We start from the raw sequence: 22,034 nt of genomic DNA, 5'->3' as shown, positions 1-22,034 counted from the left end.
GCATAGGCCCTCACTGGAAAGGTACTTTGAAACACCTGTAACTGAACCCTTTCATCCAACAGACAGTCTGCAACCCCCCAAATATATCTCCCCTCAATGCAGGGGCCCAACACAGCCTTTCCACCTCCTCCTTTCTCTTTAACCCCTTCTACCTTGGAAACTTACCTATGTTTGGATTTTTTTTTTAATTTAAAAACTAATAAACTAACAGTGGTGAGGATAGAAGCTGGTATCAATCTGAGCAAAACGTTTGTTCCAGAAATCTTTGTCCACAGAGTGAAAGCAAACTTCCACTCGGCAAATGTTCACACTCGGAAAGCCACTGACTTCGGAGAAGCAAGCAGCTTTCTTTTATTATAATGTCAGTAACTTTTCAGAATTATATTTTTTACTTCCCATATACTGAAAAACAATTTAAAATGCCTGACTGCTTAAAGCACAGCAGCCCATAAGCGTCATTTGCAAGAAAAACTTGTAAGCATGTAAAGATAAATTCAATTAGAAAATATGTGATTATCACAGAACAAATTACATATTAATAAATTAAACATCATAAAAGTATCTACTTTGCATAACAAATTTTTGCAGAGGGGCCTAAACGGATGCTAATCTTGTTCCTGATGAAAATTACTTTAGATTCACTAACTTATTTCAATAATTATTGAATATCTACTATACTTAAGGTGTTTACTAGGCATATGTTGGGAAAACAGCTGTGTTAGGCTTGCATGCTGATTTCCTAGCTGCAAGCACTTCGCACAATTAATGCATGAGCACTTGTGCATAGTGTATGCAAGGCTACGAGTGTTTGACTCAGGTGGATTTGGCGGATCGCTTGCCCGCTACTCTGAGGGGCCATTTTGCTGTTCGTTCACCTGCTGCTGTGAGAAGCGGTTTCCCCTGCCTGTGTGCTCATCTGCAGTCGCAAGAATCTTTTAAGCAGGAATGACCTGGCGCTTTGGGCTCCACAGTTCCTCTGCTGTCTGCCTGAATCTGATGTGAAACTACCTGCCCTCGGCCACCAGCATTACACCTGGCACTGTGAGCAGGGTTCGGATCAGATCGATATGAAGCCACCAACACCCTTGAAGAGTGGGATAGAGGAGTGGCCACTGTTCTCCCACATCCGGTTTCCTGTGGCTGTCCTGATGGGGGTGTGGTTAGCCTACTGCCTGCCTGCCACTCTGCGGGGGCCATTTTCCTTTCCTTTGCCTGCTGCCATGAGAAGTGCCCGTTTGCTCATCTGCCGTTGGGAGACCCTATTAAACAGCAATGGCCTACTGCTTTCTGGCTCCACAGTTCCTCTACCGTCTGCCCAAATCCAATGGGAACCTTCCTGGTTTCAGTCACCAGCATTACAGCATACTTATTTTTATTGAAACTGTAATGTTCTGCATATACTACCATTTGAACAAGAAAGAAAGAAAAATAAATAACAGAGCCCTGGCCAGGTAGCTCAGTTTGTTAGAGCATCTTCCCAATACACCAAGGTTGCGGGTCAATACAAGAATCAACAGATGGCCCTGGCCGGTTGGCTCAGCGGTAGAGCGTCGGCCTAGCGTGCGGAGGACCCGGGTTCGATTCCCGGCCAGGGCACACAGGAGAAGCGCCCATTTGCTTCTCCACCCCTCCGCCGCGCTTTCCTCTCTGTCTCTCTCTTCCCCTCCCGCAGCCAAGGCTCCATTGGAGCAAAGATGGCCCGGGCGCTGGGGATGGCTCTGTGGCCTCTGCCCCAGGCGCTAGAGTGGCTCTGGTCGCAACATGGCAATGCCCAGGATGGGCAGAGCATCGCCCCCTGGTGGGCAGAGCATCGCCCCTGGTGGGCGTGCCAGGTGGATCCCGATCGGGCGCATGCGGGAGTCTGTCTGACTGTCTCTCCCTGTTTCCAGCTTCAGAAAAATGAGGAAAAAAAAAAAAAAGAATCAACAGATGAATACATAAATAAGTGGAACAACAAATCAATGTTTCTCTCTCTCTCTCTTTCTCTCTCTCTCCCATTCTTTCTCTAAAATCAATGAAACAAACAAACAGAAATGACCCTCTAGGCAAGACATGAGAAATGCTGGCATCTGTGATAGGGAAACAGGGCTGGCTGGTCAGGCCATGCCAGGGGTGCTGGACAGCTATAGCAAACATGAGAAAAAGTTAAGGTCCAAAAGAGTGGGGAACAGCCCTAGCCAGTTGGCTCAGTGGTAGAGCATCGGCCCTGCACATGGAAGTCCCAGATTTGATTTCCAGTCAGGGCACACAGGAGAAGTGACCATCTGCTTCTCCCCTCCCCCCCTTCTCTCTCTCTTTCTCTGTCTGTCTTTCCTCTCCCACTGCCATGGTTTGAATGGTTTGAGCAATTTGACCCAGGCACTGAGGATGGCTCCATGGTCTCGCCTCAGGTGTTAAAATAGCTCAGTTGCCGAGCAATGGAGCAGTGGCCCCAGATGAGCAGAGCATCGCCCTACAGGGGCTTGCAGGGTGGATCCCAGTCAGGGTGCATGCGGAAGTCTGTCTCTGCCTCCCTACCACCCGCCTCTCACTTAATAATAAAAAGGGGGGGGGGGGGTGAATGGACAGCTGCCCTGGCTAAAAAATTCTCAGTAGATCCAGTCACCAAAGGAAAGCATGGGGATCTCCTAGAGTGAGTGAAGAGCGGGAAACAAACCAAGCTTGGCATGAGTGAGAAGTCCTATCATACAGAGTGCACCTCCCTGACATGGAAGGTTGCAGTCCCTGGACACCGATAACCTCTCCCAGGCGATGATGCCCCGAAAGCCTGCCTCCGTGCCGAGTCATCATCTATTCCACACCTGGTCCACATTCACAGAGCGCTCCCCTCCCTGGCACTGAGCTCAGGGCTGTGCGTCCCTAATCTCACTGAGTCTTTACAATTTTTCTAGATGCAGGCACTACTACTATTAACCATTTTCTGCCCAAACCAAACAGGTCAGAGTGATGAAGTAATAGTTCATGGTTACACAGCTTAGAAGTGTCAAGGCCAATCAATATCTGACCCCAAGTAGTCTCTAAATCGCTATCTTATATTTGCAATATTCTGTGCCTAGCTTTGGGAGAGGGGGTCAGGAAAGGTTAGAAATAAGAAGTTAATGCCCCCCCTTAAAAATATCACCTCATACTCTCTGGAACTCATCAGTGCAAAACAAACAACAAAACCAATTCTGTGGCTGTATGCATTCAGTAATTTTAAAAAATAAAGAAATAGGACATATGTGAATTCATAGATGAAGTTCATCACCACAGAATCTTCAAACACCTAATAGCTTGTTTAAGTGAAATATGAACAATATTAGAGATGACAAAGAATCTCAAATAATACCTATGCCATCAAGCTTAATCTATTCAATATGGAACTTTATGTACAAATTAATTGGAAGCCTTTGCATTTCTGCTAACTTAAAAAGCCACATATGGAATCCATATGAAGCAGTTTTTGAGACTGTTCATTCCAAAGCATGAGAGTAATACATAATAAATAACCTGAATACTTACTCAACATAAGCAAGGTTGATGTTAATCAAAATGACTACGCCAAAACTGCTTAGTAGAACTAAATGGCGTCAAAGTGCTGGAACCTGGAAACTTGGGCAATTGGCATGCTCACTGCCCACAGACTGACAGCACAGGCCAAACGCCGACTTCATCCCAGTTTAATGCACAAATGGTAAACAGATGCCTTCTCTCCGGCTGTCCCCTCTGCACACTCTCCCATACAGCGAGGCCGAGAATGGCTGAGCCCACTGAGACACTAAACTCCCAAAATAGCAGCTGTTCCCTGCTCTATAAATTGGGAGCTTTGCATAGACTTTTGCTTGGAGGGTAATAAAAAGAAGGGGGGGTAGGGGAGAGGTAAACACTAGAGGGCCAAGTGATTAGTAAGGTCTCTTTCAACATAAAAGTTCTAAGATTATATTATATAATCAGGACTGGAAAAGACCAATTAAAAGATAGTTCCAATTCACGGGCACTAACATGACCCACAATAACACTGAATTAAGTATTTGTATTCCTGTTCAAAATAATTCCAACCTGCTTTTCTTTCAGCAGCAGGTTAAACTTATAAAGAATGAGAAAATGATTTAGCTTTCCTAAAAGCAAAAAGCCCTGTCTTCTCAATTTGGAATTAAAATCACAGAAAGGGAGAAGAAAAGGGGAAAACTGAATAGAAAGGATGCTTAAAATTTAAAAACTGCACATGAAAGGTTCTTAGCAATAATTTATGATCTGTTAGTGCCTCCAGCTAAAATGTGGTAATTTCATAGTTCAAAGAGTTTATTTTCTAATCTTCATCTAAGAACAAAAAATACAGTAATAGCCTTTTTTCTGTTTGTGTCTTAGATACTAAAACTGATCTCCTGTTTTTAATTTAAACTTAAAAGAAATTTTCATTTAGTTTGCATATTTATAGTACACACTATGATAAAATTTTAGTCTTTTTGGCAAATGAAACTGTTTAAAGGTCATAAAGTCATTTAGGTGGTTTTTCTTTCTCTGAGAGAGCACATATCTCCTTTAAAAAAAAATCCAAGGATATAAATCAATACATAATGTTTCATGAAGGATATATATACTGAATATATATTTTAAAAATCTAAGGATATATATCAATATTTAAATGGAATATGTTATTCACAAAATAGAAAAGATATTTCAAACCTCGTTTTAGTGACCCCCAGTAATCTCTTTTCTAAAATATTGATTCTGCATTTTTAAAAAGAGATTAGTAAAACACTATTTTTGCAGCTTTCATAGAATAGTTTCAAATCCTCACTAGAGAGCAACTTTAAAACTCTCAAAGCATACAGTAAAAATGTTAGAAATTATTAAATCTTGCAGACTCAGGAAAAAATGAGAATGCCACATATAACACTATTATCTAGCCATCTCTTCATTTAATTCTTTCAAAAACCAATAGATGATGCTAAAAGAACTGTTATTAAAAAACAAAAAACCGTTTTCCCTAAAATTCCAGTTATGGGGTTAAAATATATATCGTATATATACTACTAGCATTTCTCACATGAGTTGTCATGTAGGTACCAACAAAAAAACAGGTGTGCAGGCAGTTCCCAAATACATTTTTCTGCCTACCCGAAGGTCATCTTAAAAAATATTTAGAGCTAGGAGTCAGGTTTTTGAGTTTTTGTTTTTCAGTTACTTAACACTAACTCTTTCCTTTAAAAGTACAGGGTTTCTCTCAAATGTCTAAAGCAGATTTATTGATTGATGGGGTGGGGGGGGTTGTGTGAAATTGTTGTTTACTCACAAGGTATTTGTTCTGTATGTTGAAAACACTTACTTTAAATGTTATCTTAAGGGAGAGAACGCCAGTAAAGTCAGAAGAGACGCTTAAAAGGTAATGATGGAAAAGCACATTTTCCCTTTACGAACCGAAGTAGCTGAAGTTTGCTAAATTCGAATCCTTGTGACTACAACTGAATCCCTAAAATGTATTTTTTGGTTGTTTGTTTTGGTGTATTTGTTCACAGCTCTCCAATTTTACCACAACTGAACCAAAAGAAACTATCATTGGGGTTGTGGTGAATTTTTTCTCCTTAAAATAAGGTATACTGATGATGTTGCTGAACTTTTGTTTCTACAATAGAAAAGCATAAATAAAGTGTCCTATTCTAAAAAAACCACATCAAATAAATGGATTCGTTCTAAAATTAAACATAATCTATAGTAACTTAAAGGAAGAGAGAAAGGAGCAGAGAACAACAATCACTGAGATAGATTTCCTAAGTATTTAAGGTTGACTTCTTGTTAGCCTGAGATATAATTTTCCAAAGTATTTTTCTTTTTATACTTAAGATGTAGCTAACTACTCCCTGGGCCTACGGTTAGCAACATTTCCCTGATAGGAAACAGAATCTGGAGTAGGCAAAAATTTCAACACCCTCCCCCCCCCACTTTACCTCTAGAGATTCATCCATCTCACTAATAGGTTTCAGTTTATAAATGCACGCCTTCCTGCAAATTACTTAAAAGCAATGTTCCCCAAAGTGTGATTCCATGGTGACCTGGGTTTCCAGAAGAGATTACTTTAGACTATAGCATTAAATAACTTTGGATAAGAAAGTCATTTCCTGTTGTACTCTTTTTTAATCTTCTGGTCTAGTCAAGGAGAAAGTCACCATTTGATGCCAGGATGTGAACACTGCACACCTGTTAACCTCCATGGTGACAAAGGAGATATATGCCTGAATCAGGTCCGCCAGCAGGCACCAGTAGCTACTTAGAAGTTAATAAGCCACATTACTATCATTGTATGCATCGGAATAGTTAAAAGAAATGTATTTAGGCCTGACCTGTGGTGGCGCAGTGGGTAAAGCGTCGACCTGGAACACTGAGGTCGCCGGTTCAAAACCCTGCACTTGTCTGGTCAAGGCACATATGGGAGTTGATGCTTCCTGCTCCTCCCCCCTTTCTCTCTTTCTCTCTCTCACTCTCCTCTTGAAAAAATGAATTAAAAATAACCGGAGGACCCGGGTTCGATTCCCGGCCAGGGCACATAGGAGAAGCGCCCATTTGCTTCTCCACCCCTCCGCCGCGCTTTCCCTCTCTGTCTCTCTCTTCCCCTCCCGCAGCCAAGGCTCCATTGGAGCAAAGATGGCCCGGGCGCTGGGGATGGCTCTGTGGCCTCTGCCCCAGACGCTAGAGTGGCTCTGGTCGCAATATGGCGACGCCCAGGATGGGCAGAGCATCGCCCCCTGGTGGGCAGAGCGTCGCCCCTGGTGGGCGTGCCGGGTGGATCCCGGTCGGGCGCATGCGGGAGTCTGTCTGACTGTCTCTCCCTGTTTCCAGCTTCAGAAAAATGAAAAAAAAAAAAAAATAAAAAAAAAAATAAATAAATAAATAAATAATAATAATAAAAAGGAAATGTATTTAAGCTTAAAAACAGAGTCAATTTAAAAGAAGAAAAGTTCAAAATGATTTAGATCCTTGCAATACAAAATGAGATGAGTGAACCAGCAACTTCTACCTGAGCTGGGAGCCTGATCTCTGACCTTCTCACACCTACCGACTGAATGCAAATCCACAACTTAAACAAAATCCCAGTGTGAACTGGATGTACATTAAAATCTGAGAAATTCTGGGGTGGCACAAGAGTTTGTCCAAAATAGTGCAGGCAATTTGCAAGTGAGCTCTGAGATGCACTGCTTTACTCACAGGTGGCTCTCCTCCAGACGCTCCAGGAAATCCACGGCAGAGGTCGGTCAAGGAGCCAGCCCGAGTGCTTTCCCCTCAGGGTGTTACAAGCCATCAAAGGATTGTGAAATGAATGAATCTAAACCAGCAGTGTTGGGGTCGTGGTGGGTAAGCTAAAATTACTTTAAATACGCCCCTAAAATATCTTCTCGTGCTACATACATCATCGTTTTTACCAACAAAGACTACAGTAAAATTCTACTTAGTCCTCCCCTTCATCCTTTCTCTTCAATTTCAAGGGCTGCAGCTTTCTGCACACCTTCTGCAAGAGAATGAGTGACAAGGCTCCTTGCGCCAATTAAATTAGCATGCTCTGGCTTTTTATCCCGGAGTTGAGCACAGTTAGAAGATTATGCTTGAAAATAGGACAGCTGGGTCTTCTGCGTCAGGTGACAGTACTTGAGGCAAAAGAGCACAACTCTCAGTGTATCCCATTAATACTCCAGAGGAGAAGCCAGGCAGTCACTCGCTCCCCAAGACGGGTGACTCATTTAGTCATGATCCAGGTAGTTCAGCCAAAATCCTGGCTGTGCATCAACAAGAAGGACACACAAGGAGAAAACGTGAGTTATCTATCACACTGACTTGGTGATCATCTTCGAAACCTAAGGAATTTGTCTGAAATACAGAGTAAAACAAGACCAAAAATACGTAAGACTTATAATACCACAGAAGCTATCAACATCTATAGTTACAGCCATCTAGATATTTCCAGAATATCCAGATTTAATAAATGTTAATGGTGTGAGGCCAAAACTCACTAATATAAGCCTGACTAGTGGTGGCGCAGTGGATAGAGCATCAGCCTGGGATGCTGAGGACCCAGGTTCGAAACCCCGAGGTCACCGGCTTGCACACAGGTTCAACTGGCTTGAGCGCAGGCTCTTTTGGCTTGAGCGCAGGGTCACCTGCTTGAGCATAGAATCATAGACATGATCCCATGACTGCTGGCTTAAGCCCAAAGGTCGCTCGCTTGAAGCCCAAGGTCACTCGCTTGTAAGCTTGGAGCCCCCTGGTCAAGGCACAGATGAGAAGCAATAATAAACAACTCAAGTGCCGCAGCTAGGAGTTGATGCTTCTCATCTCTCTCTGTCTCTGTCTTGATGCTTCTCATCTCTCTCTGTCTCTGTCTCTCTCTCTCTCTAGCTAAAAAAACAACAATAACAACAAAAAACACTATGAGTTTGGTTTTGCAAAGAAAATGAAGAGTGAATCTACCTGGGTAAAGAAAAATGAGAAAATTAACAACAAACAATAGACAGGAACTCAGAGTCTTGTATCCATAAAAATTACATGCCATTCATTTCAATGAAAAGAACACTGAACATCTGTTAGATCTTTTTTCCCTTTAGTTATCTTGAGAATGTACTTATGTAAGCAGAACATTACAGAGACCAAACAAATATATGTTACAATGTAAGATTATTTTTAAAATTCTGAAAGAAGAAAACTAACCGAAAGAAATTATGGGTGTTGAAGAAAATAGAATAATAATTATTAATACCTCTTGCGTATTCCAAGCAGTTTATACACATTAACTCCTCTAATCTTCATGACTCGGAGATAGTTGTTAGGTCTTAATACTACCATAAATAACATTAATTAACACTGCAGCTAAAAATGCTCCTTTGCAGCTGAGGAAGAGACAAACCACAAGGTGAGTAAGTAACCTGTTTAAGGTCACAAGCCTGGGAAAGGAGCGTGGTGAAAATCCAGACAGGCTTGAAGTCCAAAGTCCTTCCACCAGATTCCTCTGCCTGCCTACCACGGGGGTACTGGGATGCCCACATCTGGATGAACCTTTTCTCACTCTCTAATACTGTACTCCACAAAGAATTTTCCTAAAAAGCCCAAGGACTTGAAGTCTTTGTCAGGCTGGGTCATACTGTTACAACTATACCTTAAAACATGAAAATTAAGTTTTGGCATTAAATGCTTCAACAGTGATTAGAACCGTAGTACTTCCTTCGCAGAATTAAGTTTTAGGGCTGCTTCGGGGGGAAATATTAACAGTTGGGGGAAATTTTTGTTGGAAGCAGAACATATACTTTGAGAAATGCTAAGTCAAGTATTCCTTTTATTAGGATTACTTAATTAAGTAAAAAGCATTAGAATAGCTGGCCTGAATATTTATTAGAGCACCAGCTGTTCCCTCCAGATTTTTAGAAATTTGAGCCTTAGTGCCAAGTATAATTTAGAGAAAAAAATTTCAACAAGACCCCCTATGCCTTGTAATGCTTATCTAAATTGTAAATAGTAGCTGGAAGAGCTATAGAGCATCACGGTATGTTTCCAATGAGGGTAGCCAGTGTGTTTTGTCATCCATTTCCAATACTATTTTGTTATTGTGGTTGGTAAGTATATTACTTAAAAATTATACACTGCACTTCATAATTAATGGTCCTTTATGTACATACAGGTAATATCACATTGCTAACCACAGGATTCATGTGCCATTGGGTTTATTTATTTATTATTTACTTATCTATATTAGTAGTGATGATGATCGCCTCAGTAAAACATCTCACAGAGATATTTTAGATTTTTATTCAGAATTGTATTTCTTTCAAAAGACTTCACTTTAGGAGCCCAGCTGTAATCAAATGCCTAATCTTTTTTTAAGGAAATAATAACAGGAAAATTCATTATACACACTCCGAATAGTCTACATTGAAACCTTTCTTTCTAACGAAAACTGACAAATATCAGGGCTGGTTCTCCTGTATTTGCTTTACTGTCAACTCTGCACATGTATATATGAGGGAAGAAACTCCCTCCTGCGGCACATTACCACAGTGACAGAGAGCCCCGGGAAAAACAGGCTACGAAGCAGAGCACCGTGGACAGAGAGGCTGGGTTCTGAAGCAAGTGGCTGTCTGGCGTACGCAGTTAGACCCAGTTCACTGCGCTGAAGCGTACAGGACAGCAAGTCCGAAAGGACAAAAATGTCTATTTCTTCCTTGTTCCTGCTGAATAAATAACAAGCGTCTATCCCTATATGATGCTAATTTTTAGCATCATATTTTTAGTAGAAATTTTTCTCATTGTTATTAGGTTTGCTTTCAGGTTTAAAAATAAACTGGCATTTTTTTGGATTAATAAAAAAATTCCATGAGGGCTAAAGTGGGCCACATTATCTTTTTCTCATACACAAAGAACATTAGCTTCACATGCTGGTGAAATCAGCCAGCCTTTCCTCAGAACTTGACACCACCCACTCCCAGCCCCCCCAGTGTCCCCTCCGGAGAAAGATGGGAGGAGATGTCGCAGCTTGCCAAGAAAAACAAGCCAAAGCTTCTCAGCCTCAGCTGAGCATCAAAACTACCTATAGGGGTTTAAAAACCAAACCCATAAAAACTGAAATGTCCTGACTAAAGACTTATTACATATGCTGCCATAACGATAAAGAGGTGAAATATCAACTCATCCTACGGAAGTCCCCCTAGTCAGTGAGAGGGCTCGCCTATGCATGAAGGCATTTGTTCAGAGGAGAAAAATTCATACCAGTGATAATTTTTAGACGTGCTTTGACAATCAAGATTCAAAAACATCTGGTCTGGCCGGTTAGCTCAGTCGCTTAGAGCGTCATCCTGGCACAACAAGGTTGGGGTTCAATCCCCAGTCAGGACACATATGTGAAGCAACCAATGAATACATATATAAGTGGAATAAGAAATAAATGCTTCCCTCTCTCTGGCTCTCTAAAACCAATCAATACATTTAAAAGATTCAAAAATGTCTGACGGATAGAATGGTGGTTTTCAATTGTATATTTAAGCAGTAGATATCCCCCCTTTTTTTTCCAAGCAAAATCCCAAAATATCAAACCAAATGGCTGACTCGGGCCTGTGCACACCTTAAGGAAGACAAGGCTGCTGGTAGCACAATTTGAAAACCACTGGCCCAGAATAAGACATCTAAATGTTTAAATATACAGTTCTAAATTCAAATAATTAACTGGAGGATTTGGGGTTCTGATTAGCACTTAGCCTAGGGAAAAGAGTTTAACAGAAGTTCAATTGTAAGAGCGGAAGGTTTCATTGCACTAGAAATTCAACTTCAGCCAACAATGTTCTCCCGCTGCCAGGAAAAGCATGTGTACAGCAGCCTGGGTTAATAACTACTACCTGTACTGAGTTTACCTTTTACAAAGCACCGTCACACGCACCATCCCACTGGGTAACAACTCTGCGAACCACTGGAATTATTTTCCCCATACTGTAGGTGAGCAACTGGAGGAACAACTTTGTGAGTGAGAGTACCTTCCTCAAAGACAAACCAGGCAGTGGCAGAGGCTCTAGCCTCCAGGTCCAGCACAGCCTAGAGACTTAAGGGAGTTGGAGAGTATTAGCACACAGCTCTCTGGATGGTTGGAACAGCAGGTGAAGAATGTGTTCCCTTCTGATTGCTCCATCAATGGAGGTGTATCCAAATGGGACCACAGGCAGAGTACCATGACTAGGGCCAAGAACAATCTGGAAATCATAAATGAAAAACACATGGACAGACTCAGAACTTTTAAAGATATAAAAAAAAGGTTTAAGAATGACATAATGGCTATTTTTAAATAATGAAGAGCTACAGAAAAGGGGGATTAGTCTTATTTCGTATTACACAAGTGTAACCTAAGCCATTCCCGCTCTCCTTCCTGAAGAATTCAGTCCTAAAGTCAGGTTGGGGACTGAGCATGGTGGGCCTCTGCTCAGGGACGGGTATGGGGAGGTCTGTGGAAACCCAAAGCAGGGTATCACAGCCTGATCGGAGTGAAAAGGGTGTTCACAGTGGGCAGTGGGGTTATGGCAGGGAATGCAAGCACCAGCAGGTGAGCAGGGCAGCCACGGGAGGGGCAGCAAGGGAAGACTGGAGACATACAGGAGCTTTACCAAGTAAACAGCTAAGAGTAATGGGAGCCAGGAACCTCACTGTCAAAGAAGGTAGTGATAAATATGGAAAAAGTAAGAACCTAGAATAAATACTGTGGTATCAGACAGAGGTAAGAATTAATCACTGTGAACTATGGTTTCCAAAATGTATAACTAGACATAGAAATGAAGATGTAAAGGTGTGTAGGTGTGTATATGGATATATGCATACACCGAGTCCACTGTTCTTTCCACAGAGAGGTCCCAGAGGTAGTGATACCCTCACAGAGATGAGCACAAATAACCGGATCTTGGCTTCTAAATACCATTCTCCACTCAAAGGAACCAGAGCTCCTTGGAAAAATGGCTGATACAAAACAGAGCTTGGAATATCCTGTTCTGCCTGAAAACAAAGAAGTCCTCAAAGAATGATGGGAGTTAAAGGACACCAGAGGCCTCCTGAGAAGACTGCCACTGAAGCCAAACTTGGAACAACAAAGTAAGTACTAAGACTAACAGTGTAATTAAAACACACTGAAGAAAAGGAAACAATAAGTTCTTACTGATGGAAATAAATAAATTAAGCCCTAGCCAGGCAGTTCAGTTGGTTGGAGTGTCGCCCTGACACACCAAGGTTGTGGGTTCAGTCCCCAGTCAGGGCACATGCACAAGTCAACCAATGAATGCATGGATGATTACAGCAACAGTTCAGTGTTGTTCTCTCTCTCTCTAAACAGTAAGTTTAAAATTAATTCATTAATTGATGAAAAATTTGATAAGAAATGGACTATTTACATAGCTTCAAAGTAACTTGTCTTGCACTGGCCAGGTAGCTCAGTTGGTTAGAGCGTCATCCTGATACGCCAGGGTTGCAGGTTCCATCCCCAGTCAGGGCACATACAAGAATCTGCCAGTGGCTGACCTATGGTGGCGCAGTGGGATAAAGCGTCAACCTGGAACACTGAGGTTGCCGGTTCGAAACCCTGGGCTTGCCTGGTCAAGGCACATATGGGAGTTGATGCTTCCTGCTCCTCACTCTCTCTCTCTCTCTCTCTCTCACTCCTCTCTCTCTAAAAATCAATAAATAAAATTTTAAAAAATTAAAAAAAAAGAATCTGCCAGTGAATGCGTAAATAAGTGCAACAACAAATTGATGTTTCTCCCTCTCTCCCTTCCTCTCTCTCAAATCAATAAATTCGGGTAATTTTTTAAAAAGCAACTTGCCACAGAATTACAAAATTAACAAAAAAGAATAAAAAATAACTTTATGGTGGAGAAGCTTGGCAGACAACACTTGAATCAGGTGACCATCATCTGTAGTGGGACAAACAATAATCAGTGCCACCTGATGGGATGCAACAATAAGAAGAACACAGCAGCACTTCTGTCATTTTCCTGCCAAAGACACACGGCCTGAATCAAAGAATAAGGAAACAGCAGACAAGCCCAGACTGAGGGACAGGCTACCAAATAACTGGTTTATAATCTTTAAAAGTATCAAGATTCTGACAAGGAAGGACTGACTGAAAGAGACTAAAAAGATTTAATATGATATATGTTCCGAACTGGATTCTTTTGCTTTGTAAGACACGATTGGGACTGGGAAACTTGAATGAGATGGAAGGATTCAGGGGTAGTCAACTTTTTTATACCTACCGCCCACTTTTGTATCTCTGTTAGTTGTAAAATTTTCTAACCGCCCACCGGTTCCACAGTAATGGTGATTTATAAAGTAGGGAAGTAACTTTACTTTATAAAATTTATAAAGCAGAGTTACAGCAAGTTAAAGCATCTAATAATAGTTACTTACCAAATACTTTATGTCGGATATTCACTGTTTGGCAGAATAAATCTTTATAAAACAACTTACTACAGTTAAATCTATCTTTTTATTTATACTTTGGTTGCTCTGCTACCGCCCACCATGAAAGCTGGAACTCCCACTAGTGGGCGGTAGGGACCAGGTTGACTACCACTGGATTAGATGATGGTAATGTATCAATGGTAATTTCCTGGCTGTAATGGCTGTACTGTGGCTATCTATCTAGGAGAATATCCTAGTTTACAGAAAATATTGCTGTGCTATCATGCTGACAACTTTTTCTCAAATGATTCTGGATTTTTAAAAAAATGTACCACTTGCAATTTTTCTATAGGTATGAGATTATTTCAAAGTAAAAATTAAATCAGCAACACTATATTGGGAGGAAAGAAGTTGCAGGGAAACAGATTATATCTGTTTTGAGGATAAATGAACTTCTATAACCATTAAAGTGGTACTAAAACAGATCCATTCTTAGAAGAGTTGGCAGGATGTTAAACAGAAAATGCTTCAGCAAATAGGAATTTAGAGGAAATGACACCTATGTACTTTCTAATGATTTAATAATTCCTTCATTCAGCAAACATTTATTAAACATCTACTGTGTTTCAGACAATGTGCTAGACACTGGATTTATGAAAATGAATGACACAGTCCCTTCCATTGAGGCCCTTATAATCCAGTGAAGTGTAATTATTTGGAAGTTAGAAATTTTAAGACGTCATCAGTATTCGTATAGAAAGAAGCATGTGACTCAAGAGCATTGTCTTTAATACTCCAATCTGCTTTTATGAATTTTTAATAGAGGACACAATAGTTTATTTTTCTAACATATTCCTTATAACTACATTTTCATCCTAACATTTTTGTGCTTGTAGGTGGTGCTAATTGAGGCATATGCAAAAACTTTATCACTTTTCAATTATGAACAGATGTAAGTAACTTGATGTTTTATTTTAAAATAGCAAGCATCTTCTAAAATAAGTTTCAAAGGAGAAGCTAGGGCTAGTTACTGGAAGAGACTTAACACACCAAAAGTGAACCCTGACATGTTCTTCAACGCCTCAAATCACTTTACATCTATCTCTGTGCTCCAACTTCTTCATCTGTCACAAAGATGTCATAATATGCTTGTTAGACGCTTTGAGATGCTTAGATGAGAGACATAATTATAAAGCTCTATTCAAATATAGGCACCTTTCACCTTCTGCCAGGGACTATGACTGTAGCCATATTAAGACAGAGTGACCTACCTAAATGAGCTTACGTTGGCAATTTTATGGTGAGTAGAACATTATTTTGTTTTCCAACTTTCCCTCTTGGCTTCATTTCAATCTTCCAGCCATATCATCAAGTGAGAATGCTTCAGCACCTTCTCCCTGACCCAAGAGTGAGCGACCAGACGAAGCAGGTCAGTGTTCAATTACTTCTCCCACTGAGGTCTGTACACCCACTTTTCTTACACTTTTCCCATATGACACTTTCATAACTATATTTAGCTTTCTTCTTACCATCTCCCTGTAATTCAAAAGGCAATTTAGACTCCCATATGGTTGCCATCGAAGCTAACAGATGTCTAGCAAATTAAAGCAAAAATTATGACTTATAAACTGCTGATGTATCATCATTCCAGAACATCTTACAATTTATAGTGAATCATAAGCTAAGGCTTCCTATTTGATGCCCCCCAAGTTTCCTTAAATCTCTCTCTTCTCCGCATTTAAGCCCTGTGGAAACAAATTGGGCACAACATGCTGCCATCAACCCAGGAGAAACCTACACTTAAAGATGCAATGTAGAATTTGCAAGCACATCAAAGAGAATTTGGCCCCAAGTATCCAAGGCTGTTCTAATCCTTGTTCAGCAAAGAGAAGAAAAACATGACTTGGTTCTTCCAAGTCATGCAAGGCTTCCACTGATCTAATGAAACTTTTTCCAATTAATGACGGTGACAGTCAAATCTATAGCATTCATTCACCTCAGCTCCTTTCGATCCAAATGGTATCATCATTACTTTGTAGTAATGATGCCAATGTACCATGAGACTGAGGTACTTTAGAAATTGTAAAGTCCAGGCCTCACCAGGCAGTGGCGCAGTGGATGGAGCGTCGGACTGGGATGCAGAGGACTCAGGTTCGAGACCCCGAGGTCGCCAGCTTGAGCACAGGCTCATCTGGTTTGAACAAAGCTCACCAGCTTGGACCCAAGGTTGCTGGCTTGAGGAGTTACTCGGTCTGCTGAAGGCCCACGGTCAAGGCACATATGAGAAAGCAATCAATGAACTAAGGTGTTGCAACGAAAAACTTATGATTGATGCTTCTCATCTCTCTCTGTTCCTATCTGTTTGTCCCTATCTGTCCCTATCTATCCTCTGACTCTCTGTCTCTGTAAAAAAAAAAAAAAAAAAAAAAAAAAAGAAAGAAAGAAATTGTAAAGTCCAGGATGTAACTAGTATGAAATCTGGAAATAATAACAATAATGATATTCACCATTTTTTAAATACTGAGACACTGTGCTTGGTAATACATTTTCTCATTGAATCCTTCGCTCTATTAGATAATGTTATTATTCCTTTATTAACAAGAAGTTAAGACTTAGTAGAGCAGGCCCTGGCCAGTTAACTTAGTAGTAAAGCATCAGCCAGCATGTGGATGTCCCAAGTTCGATTCCTGGTCAGGGCACACAAGAGAAGTGCCCATCTGCTTCTCCATCCCTCCTCCCTCACCCCACCCCCCCAGCCATGGCTCTATTGGAGCCAGTTGGCCCCAGCTGCTGAGGATGGCTCCATGGCCTCCCCCTCAGGCGCCAAGAAGAGCTGGTTGCTGAGCAATGGAGTAATGCCCCCTAGTGGGCTTGCTGGGTGGATCCCGGTCGGGGTACATGGGAGAGTGTCTCTCTGCCTCCCCTCCTCTCACTGAATAATAATATAAAAAAAAAGACCCAGTAGAGCAGACTGTATTTTTCAAAGTTGGCCACAAACCACACCTCTCCATAAAAGAAGAAATTCCGTTCTTCACTCTCTTGAAACTGAACAGGCACCATGCATGGTTTAACCAGTGAAACAGATGAAAGGGACAATGGGCCAGTTCCAGGTATAGGGTTAACTGGTGAAAACCTTCCTCTTCTACTCTCGGAGACAAGAGGCCATGCATAGGTACTCCAGCCTACCACCCTGGCTGAACTCTCAGCAAACACCCCACCCCAACTGAGTCTTCAGATAACTCCAGCCCTGGCCATATCTCACTGCAACAGCACCAGAGATCCCAAGTGCCAATAGCTCGAACGAGCCTGGTCAAATCACAGAACTGAGATAGTAACAATGGAGTTCTGTTTTCAATCACTAAGTTTGGGGGCTTTGTGTTATATAGCCATAGATAGGGAGAATACTGGGATCATTTACTTGCCTAGAAACAGTTGAGAATTACAGCCAGATTCCAAAAAGGTCCAAAGTAAAACATCTAGTAATGGTGGGTGATAGGAGGTGGGGGTTCAGTAGCCAAAAGAAGCAACTGCCTTGAAAACAAAACTTCCTTTTTCTGCCCTCTCCCATCCCTAAGCCTCAGAGTTTTCTGAGAAATGTCATAGAATGGTGACACCCTCAATAAAATCAATTCCCTTCTGGCTTGAACTCTTCCAATATAAAATAGAGAAAATAAGATTCTCCCCACCACCCTGTGATAACTAATGAGAAAGGAATCTGTACAAGATGTTGACTTTGTTACTCAGACTATCATTACAACTGTTATATAAAAGGATTCAGATTTTACAAATAAAATGCTAACTAATAATAAAAATGTCTTTAATGACTCACAGGACTATGTTCGAGGTTCACAATAGGTAGAGGGAGAAATACATACTATACCAATAAGTGAGTAAGACAAGAAGAAATGTGTTAAAAGATTTTTTAAATGAAAGACCCTTCCAGGAAGAAATGAAATAATAAAATTGATCTTCAGACAAGTCTCAGTAAGAGAAAAGGCCTATAATTTAACAAACATCCCAACATATGCTACTTTCATTATATTAGTGCCCATCTCTAGTATTTTTTTTTTATTCATTTTTTAGAGAGGAGAGAGAGAGAGAGAAAGGGGGGAGGAGCAGGAAGCATCAACTCCCATACGTGCCTTGACCAGACAAGTGCAGGGTTTTGAACCGGCGACCTCAGCGTTCCAGGTCGACGCTTTATCCACTGCACCACCACAGGTCAGGCCATCTCTAGTATTTTTCTTCCCCAGCAAACTGGAACTCAACAGACTCATTCTTTTTCAGAACTAGAAAGAACCTTACAACTTGTTCAATTCCTTCATTTTTAGTGAGAAAATGAGGCTCAGGGCTGTTAACTGAGTGGCAAGGAGTCAAACTACTTGTTAGTGAGAGAAACAAACTCTTAATGCTGGTGCTCCTATATTTTCAATTTTTATTTTACCTCCAAATGTCTTCAATGTACTTCAAATTTATTCTAGGATTTCACAGCGTGTACATGCAAGATTAGGAAACCATGCTCTCTACTATCAATCTCTTATTCATAACTGTGTAAGAATCACACTGAGCCTGTTTTCTGTTTATTGTTTTTGATTGATTTTAGAGAGAGATGAGGCGGGAAGAGAGAGAGAGAGAGGAGAGAGAGAGAGAGAGAGAGAGACATTGATTTGTTGTCCCACTTATTTATGCGTTCCTTGGTTGATTCTTGGATGTGCCCTGACCGGGGATCAAACTCTCAACCTCGGCAAATTGGGACCACACTCTAACCAACTGAGCTAACTGGCCAGGGCCCAAGTCTGCTCTTCCTGACATTCACAGAGTGGATGAAGACTCTGTAGAGTGCCAGGTGTGCAACTTTACAGAAACAGACTGCCAAGCTACCGACCCCACTTTCTCAGTCATTAACCTTTTAATCTGAATTACTTTCATCAAATATCATGCCTGCCTTCCTCCTCATCACCACTAGAGACCAGAGTACTGACAAATGGGTGACTTCAATATGAGCTAATTTTGAAGCAGAAAGCAGGATGGGAAAGGTATGGGGGTGGGGACATATCTGAATGGAAAACTTTAGGCAGAGAAAGAGGGAAAAGGGTGAATAGAAAGTAGAGTTAGGGCCCTGGCTGGGTAGCTCCGTTGGTTAGAGCATCGTTTAGGGGTTGCAGGTTCAATCCCCAGTCAGGGCATATACAAGACCAGGCACATACAACCAATGACAGCATGAATGGGTGTAGCAAAAAATCAATGTTTCTTTCTGTCTCTGTTTCTCTTCATCTCTCTCTCTCTAAACAAAAAACAAAAACAAAATTAATTTAAAAAAAAAAGAAAGAAAGCAGAGTAAGAGAAGGGCCCTTATAACAAAGGCGTCTACCTAACAATTCTACTTTGGGCAGCTCGTTTAGTTGCAAAGCTTACATGGCTTTCCAGCTTCCTAGAAAACTTCCCCCACAGATGAACACTTCAAAATCAGAGAAGATGTGGCTCTATTCTGGAGCTCTCTATGCAAGCACTCTGCAACTCTGAGAAGCTCCACAATTCCACAGGTTTTGCTACAACCTAATCCACAGAAGATACTAAATTTACCTCTGTACACTGGACAAAATTATACCAAGCTCTCGGGAAAAGAGGCCCAAATTCCTTTTTTTCTTTTCCACCTCCTGCTATGAAGCTGCAGACAAGTCTCTGGGTGCTTTCTGTTGCCTGGCAGCTAAAAATGTGCAAGTTTTGGAAGTGTTCAAGTGGAATCAAGAGGCCTCGGCTCACTACCCCGAGGTCCAGCCCCAGTTCTATAGTCCCGGACTCTCCAAGTCACAAAGTTTCAACTTCAGATAAAATCAAAACACCTCATTCCGAAATGTCACTATCCCACACTTTTAAGCACTCCAAGCAGGGGTGGGGGGAAAAAAAGCAAAGAAAATAATTTCTTCTTCCTATGTGTGTAGTGGTGTTTGTAGGGAAGGGAACTTCTACTAACAAAAATTGTGTATAATCACTGGCAAAAAAAAAAAAAAAAATGCCTGTGAATGACTGCATATATTTATTTGTGTGTCCCTCTCATTATCAGGTGACATGCTGACACAGAAAGTGGTCTCCAATCCTTTCCATTTCCTTTTGCAAAACATGTATGTCCAATGAAAGATACTCCTATAGAAAACAGAAAATAAAAATGAAATAGCCTGGTAATTGTGTGATTGAAAGAAAATATACAAAGAGCTATACTGACAACTATTCTCATAGATGTATACATACAGCAAATAGCCAAAATTAAAGGGAATAAAAATAAATACACCCTGTGTCAGACTGCTGTGGATTATTTTTGATCCCGCCTTTGCATTATTTTTATATCACACTGAACCTACATGAAACAGCAACTTGAATAACCCCCAGACAGCCACCATCTTTACTTTCCCTGGGTGGGGGGAGTGCCCAGTAAGGAAGAGGATGGGATGGGATGGAACGGGAAGGGACTGGACGGGATGAGATGGGAGGAAAAATAACACGGTCTTTGAACCGTTTCTCCCTGGTCCTAGTGAACTCTTTGTCTGGTTTACTGAACACGTTTGTGAGATCAAAGAAAAGAATCCAAACAAAACAAAAGAGGAGGCGAGGCGTCCCAGCCTAATTACACAGGTACCCAACACAGTGTAGTGCCAGCAGACCATGGATTGAATCTTCCATTCAAGCATTTGCTCTCCGATACCCCTCATAAAACATGTCTCGCACCCCTTCTCCTTGGCATTTTCCCCAAACAGCCCGCTCGATGTCACTCCTTTAAAAAAAGGAGGACGAGAGGCACAAACACGGGAACAAATTTTGATAGCGTCTTATTATCCTGACAGTAATATATATAGAAATAAATCTATCCACCTTATGCGCCCACTGGCTGGTCCATTATGCAAAAGGAGCGCTTTCCAGCCGAAGGGGAAGAGCTTGCAGGCAGCGTTATATACGTGCACAGTACAGAACCATATACCGCCGCATCTGCATCCTACACAAAGCCCGAGATGGTGCAAGAAGCTACACGCTGAGCACGGCACAGACCAGCCGCGGCAACACCGAGCCAAGCTCTCGTCCAATCAGAGCCTTGTTAGAAGATGGACCTCGGGGTCGGCTCTGACCGATTAGCCTTCCCTATTATGACAGCACGTTCTGCCCAACATCCATATCCTACCGGGCGAAAATAAAATTCGTGTGGCTGCTCATTTCTCAAACTGCTGAGCCCTTTCTTTCATCTGCATCTTCTAGTCGTCAATTAAAAAGCCCCCCCAAGGCCTGGGTGCTCCCTCTCCGGTTCGGTCTCTCTTCTTACCTCTTCCCATTCCTAGAAGGATGAAATGTTTCTCCAACACACACGCTGGAGAGGCGGAAGGCAAATGCCTCTCCTTGCTCCAGCATGCGCCCGAGGGGCTGCGAAAAGTAAAGGCAGCAAGCAACGCAGGGGAAATCGCGAATCGATCGGCCACAATAGTTGAAATCCCAAAGCGCTCCAACTTACCCAAAATATGACATTGAAGCCAAATATGAAATATTTGATGCAACAACTGACTTCAGGACCCTTGTAGTGCTTCCCGGACATCCTCTGGGTTCATGAAGACACTTGCCCCGGCAGCCCGAGTTTGGAGCCCCGGAGCACTGGTGCTCGGAGCAGCCCGGCTGGGAGTGGGGACTCGGGGCCGCGGCGCGGCGCGGCGGCCCGAGCTGATCCGCGTGGGGACCGACCGGCAGAGAGCGGCTCCCGCACCTCCTCCCGCTGGCACGCCAAGGCCGCCGGAGCCGGGGTGTCCACGAGCGGGCGGGGAAGCTATGCCCTGCAAGCCCGGAGCCTCGCCGAAGCTGACCTCGAGTACCAGGCGAGCGCCCGCGTCCGTCCGCCAGGCGATCTATCTGTTGGTCCGTCTGCGGGCTTCAGGCAAACGCGACCGCGGCAGATGTTGGTGGAGACGCTCCTCGCCCGCCCGCCGGCTCGCGCGCGCCCTCCCACCCTCGCTCCTCCCGCCGCTCGCTCCACCCGCTAGGCCGGCTGCTCCTCCATCCGCGCCGCCCGCAGCTCCGCCCGCCTGCTGCCCAAGCCTCAACGAGACGCGCGCGCGCGCGGGCTCGGGCGCTCCCGGGCGGCCGTGGCACCACGTAGCCTCCTCCCTCCACCG

General features: G+C 42.5%; 1 protein-coding gene across 1 annotated transcript in view; it reads right to left on the bottom strand.

The window, feature by feature from the left end:
• TSPAN5 (tetraspanin 5) overlaps positions 1–21,833 on the bottom strand; it is a 187,746-nt gene extending 165,913 nt beyond the window's left edge. The window contains exon 1 of the mRNA XM_066280732.1: positions 21,383–21,833. Within this exon, the coding sequence (XP_066136829.1) occupies positions 21,383–21,463 (81 nt within the window). The 5' untranslated portion in view covers positions 21,464–21,833. The remainder of the gene's footprint in view (positions 1–21,382) is intronic.
• Between the last annotated feature and the right edge of the window lie 201 nt (positions 21,834–22,034).

Source organism: Saccopteryx bilineata, chromosome 5 (genome assembly GCF_036850765.1).
Source record: "Saccopteryx bilineata isolate mSacBil1 chromosome 5, mSacBil1_pri_phased_curated, whole genome shotgun sequence".
NCBI lineage: Eukaryota > Metazoa > Chordata > Mammalia > Chiroptera > Emballonuridae > Saccopteryx > Saccopteryx bilineata.
The sequence above is the reverse complement of the archived record's forward strand: the minus strand, read 5'-3'. Positions and strand labels throughout refer to the sequence as shown.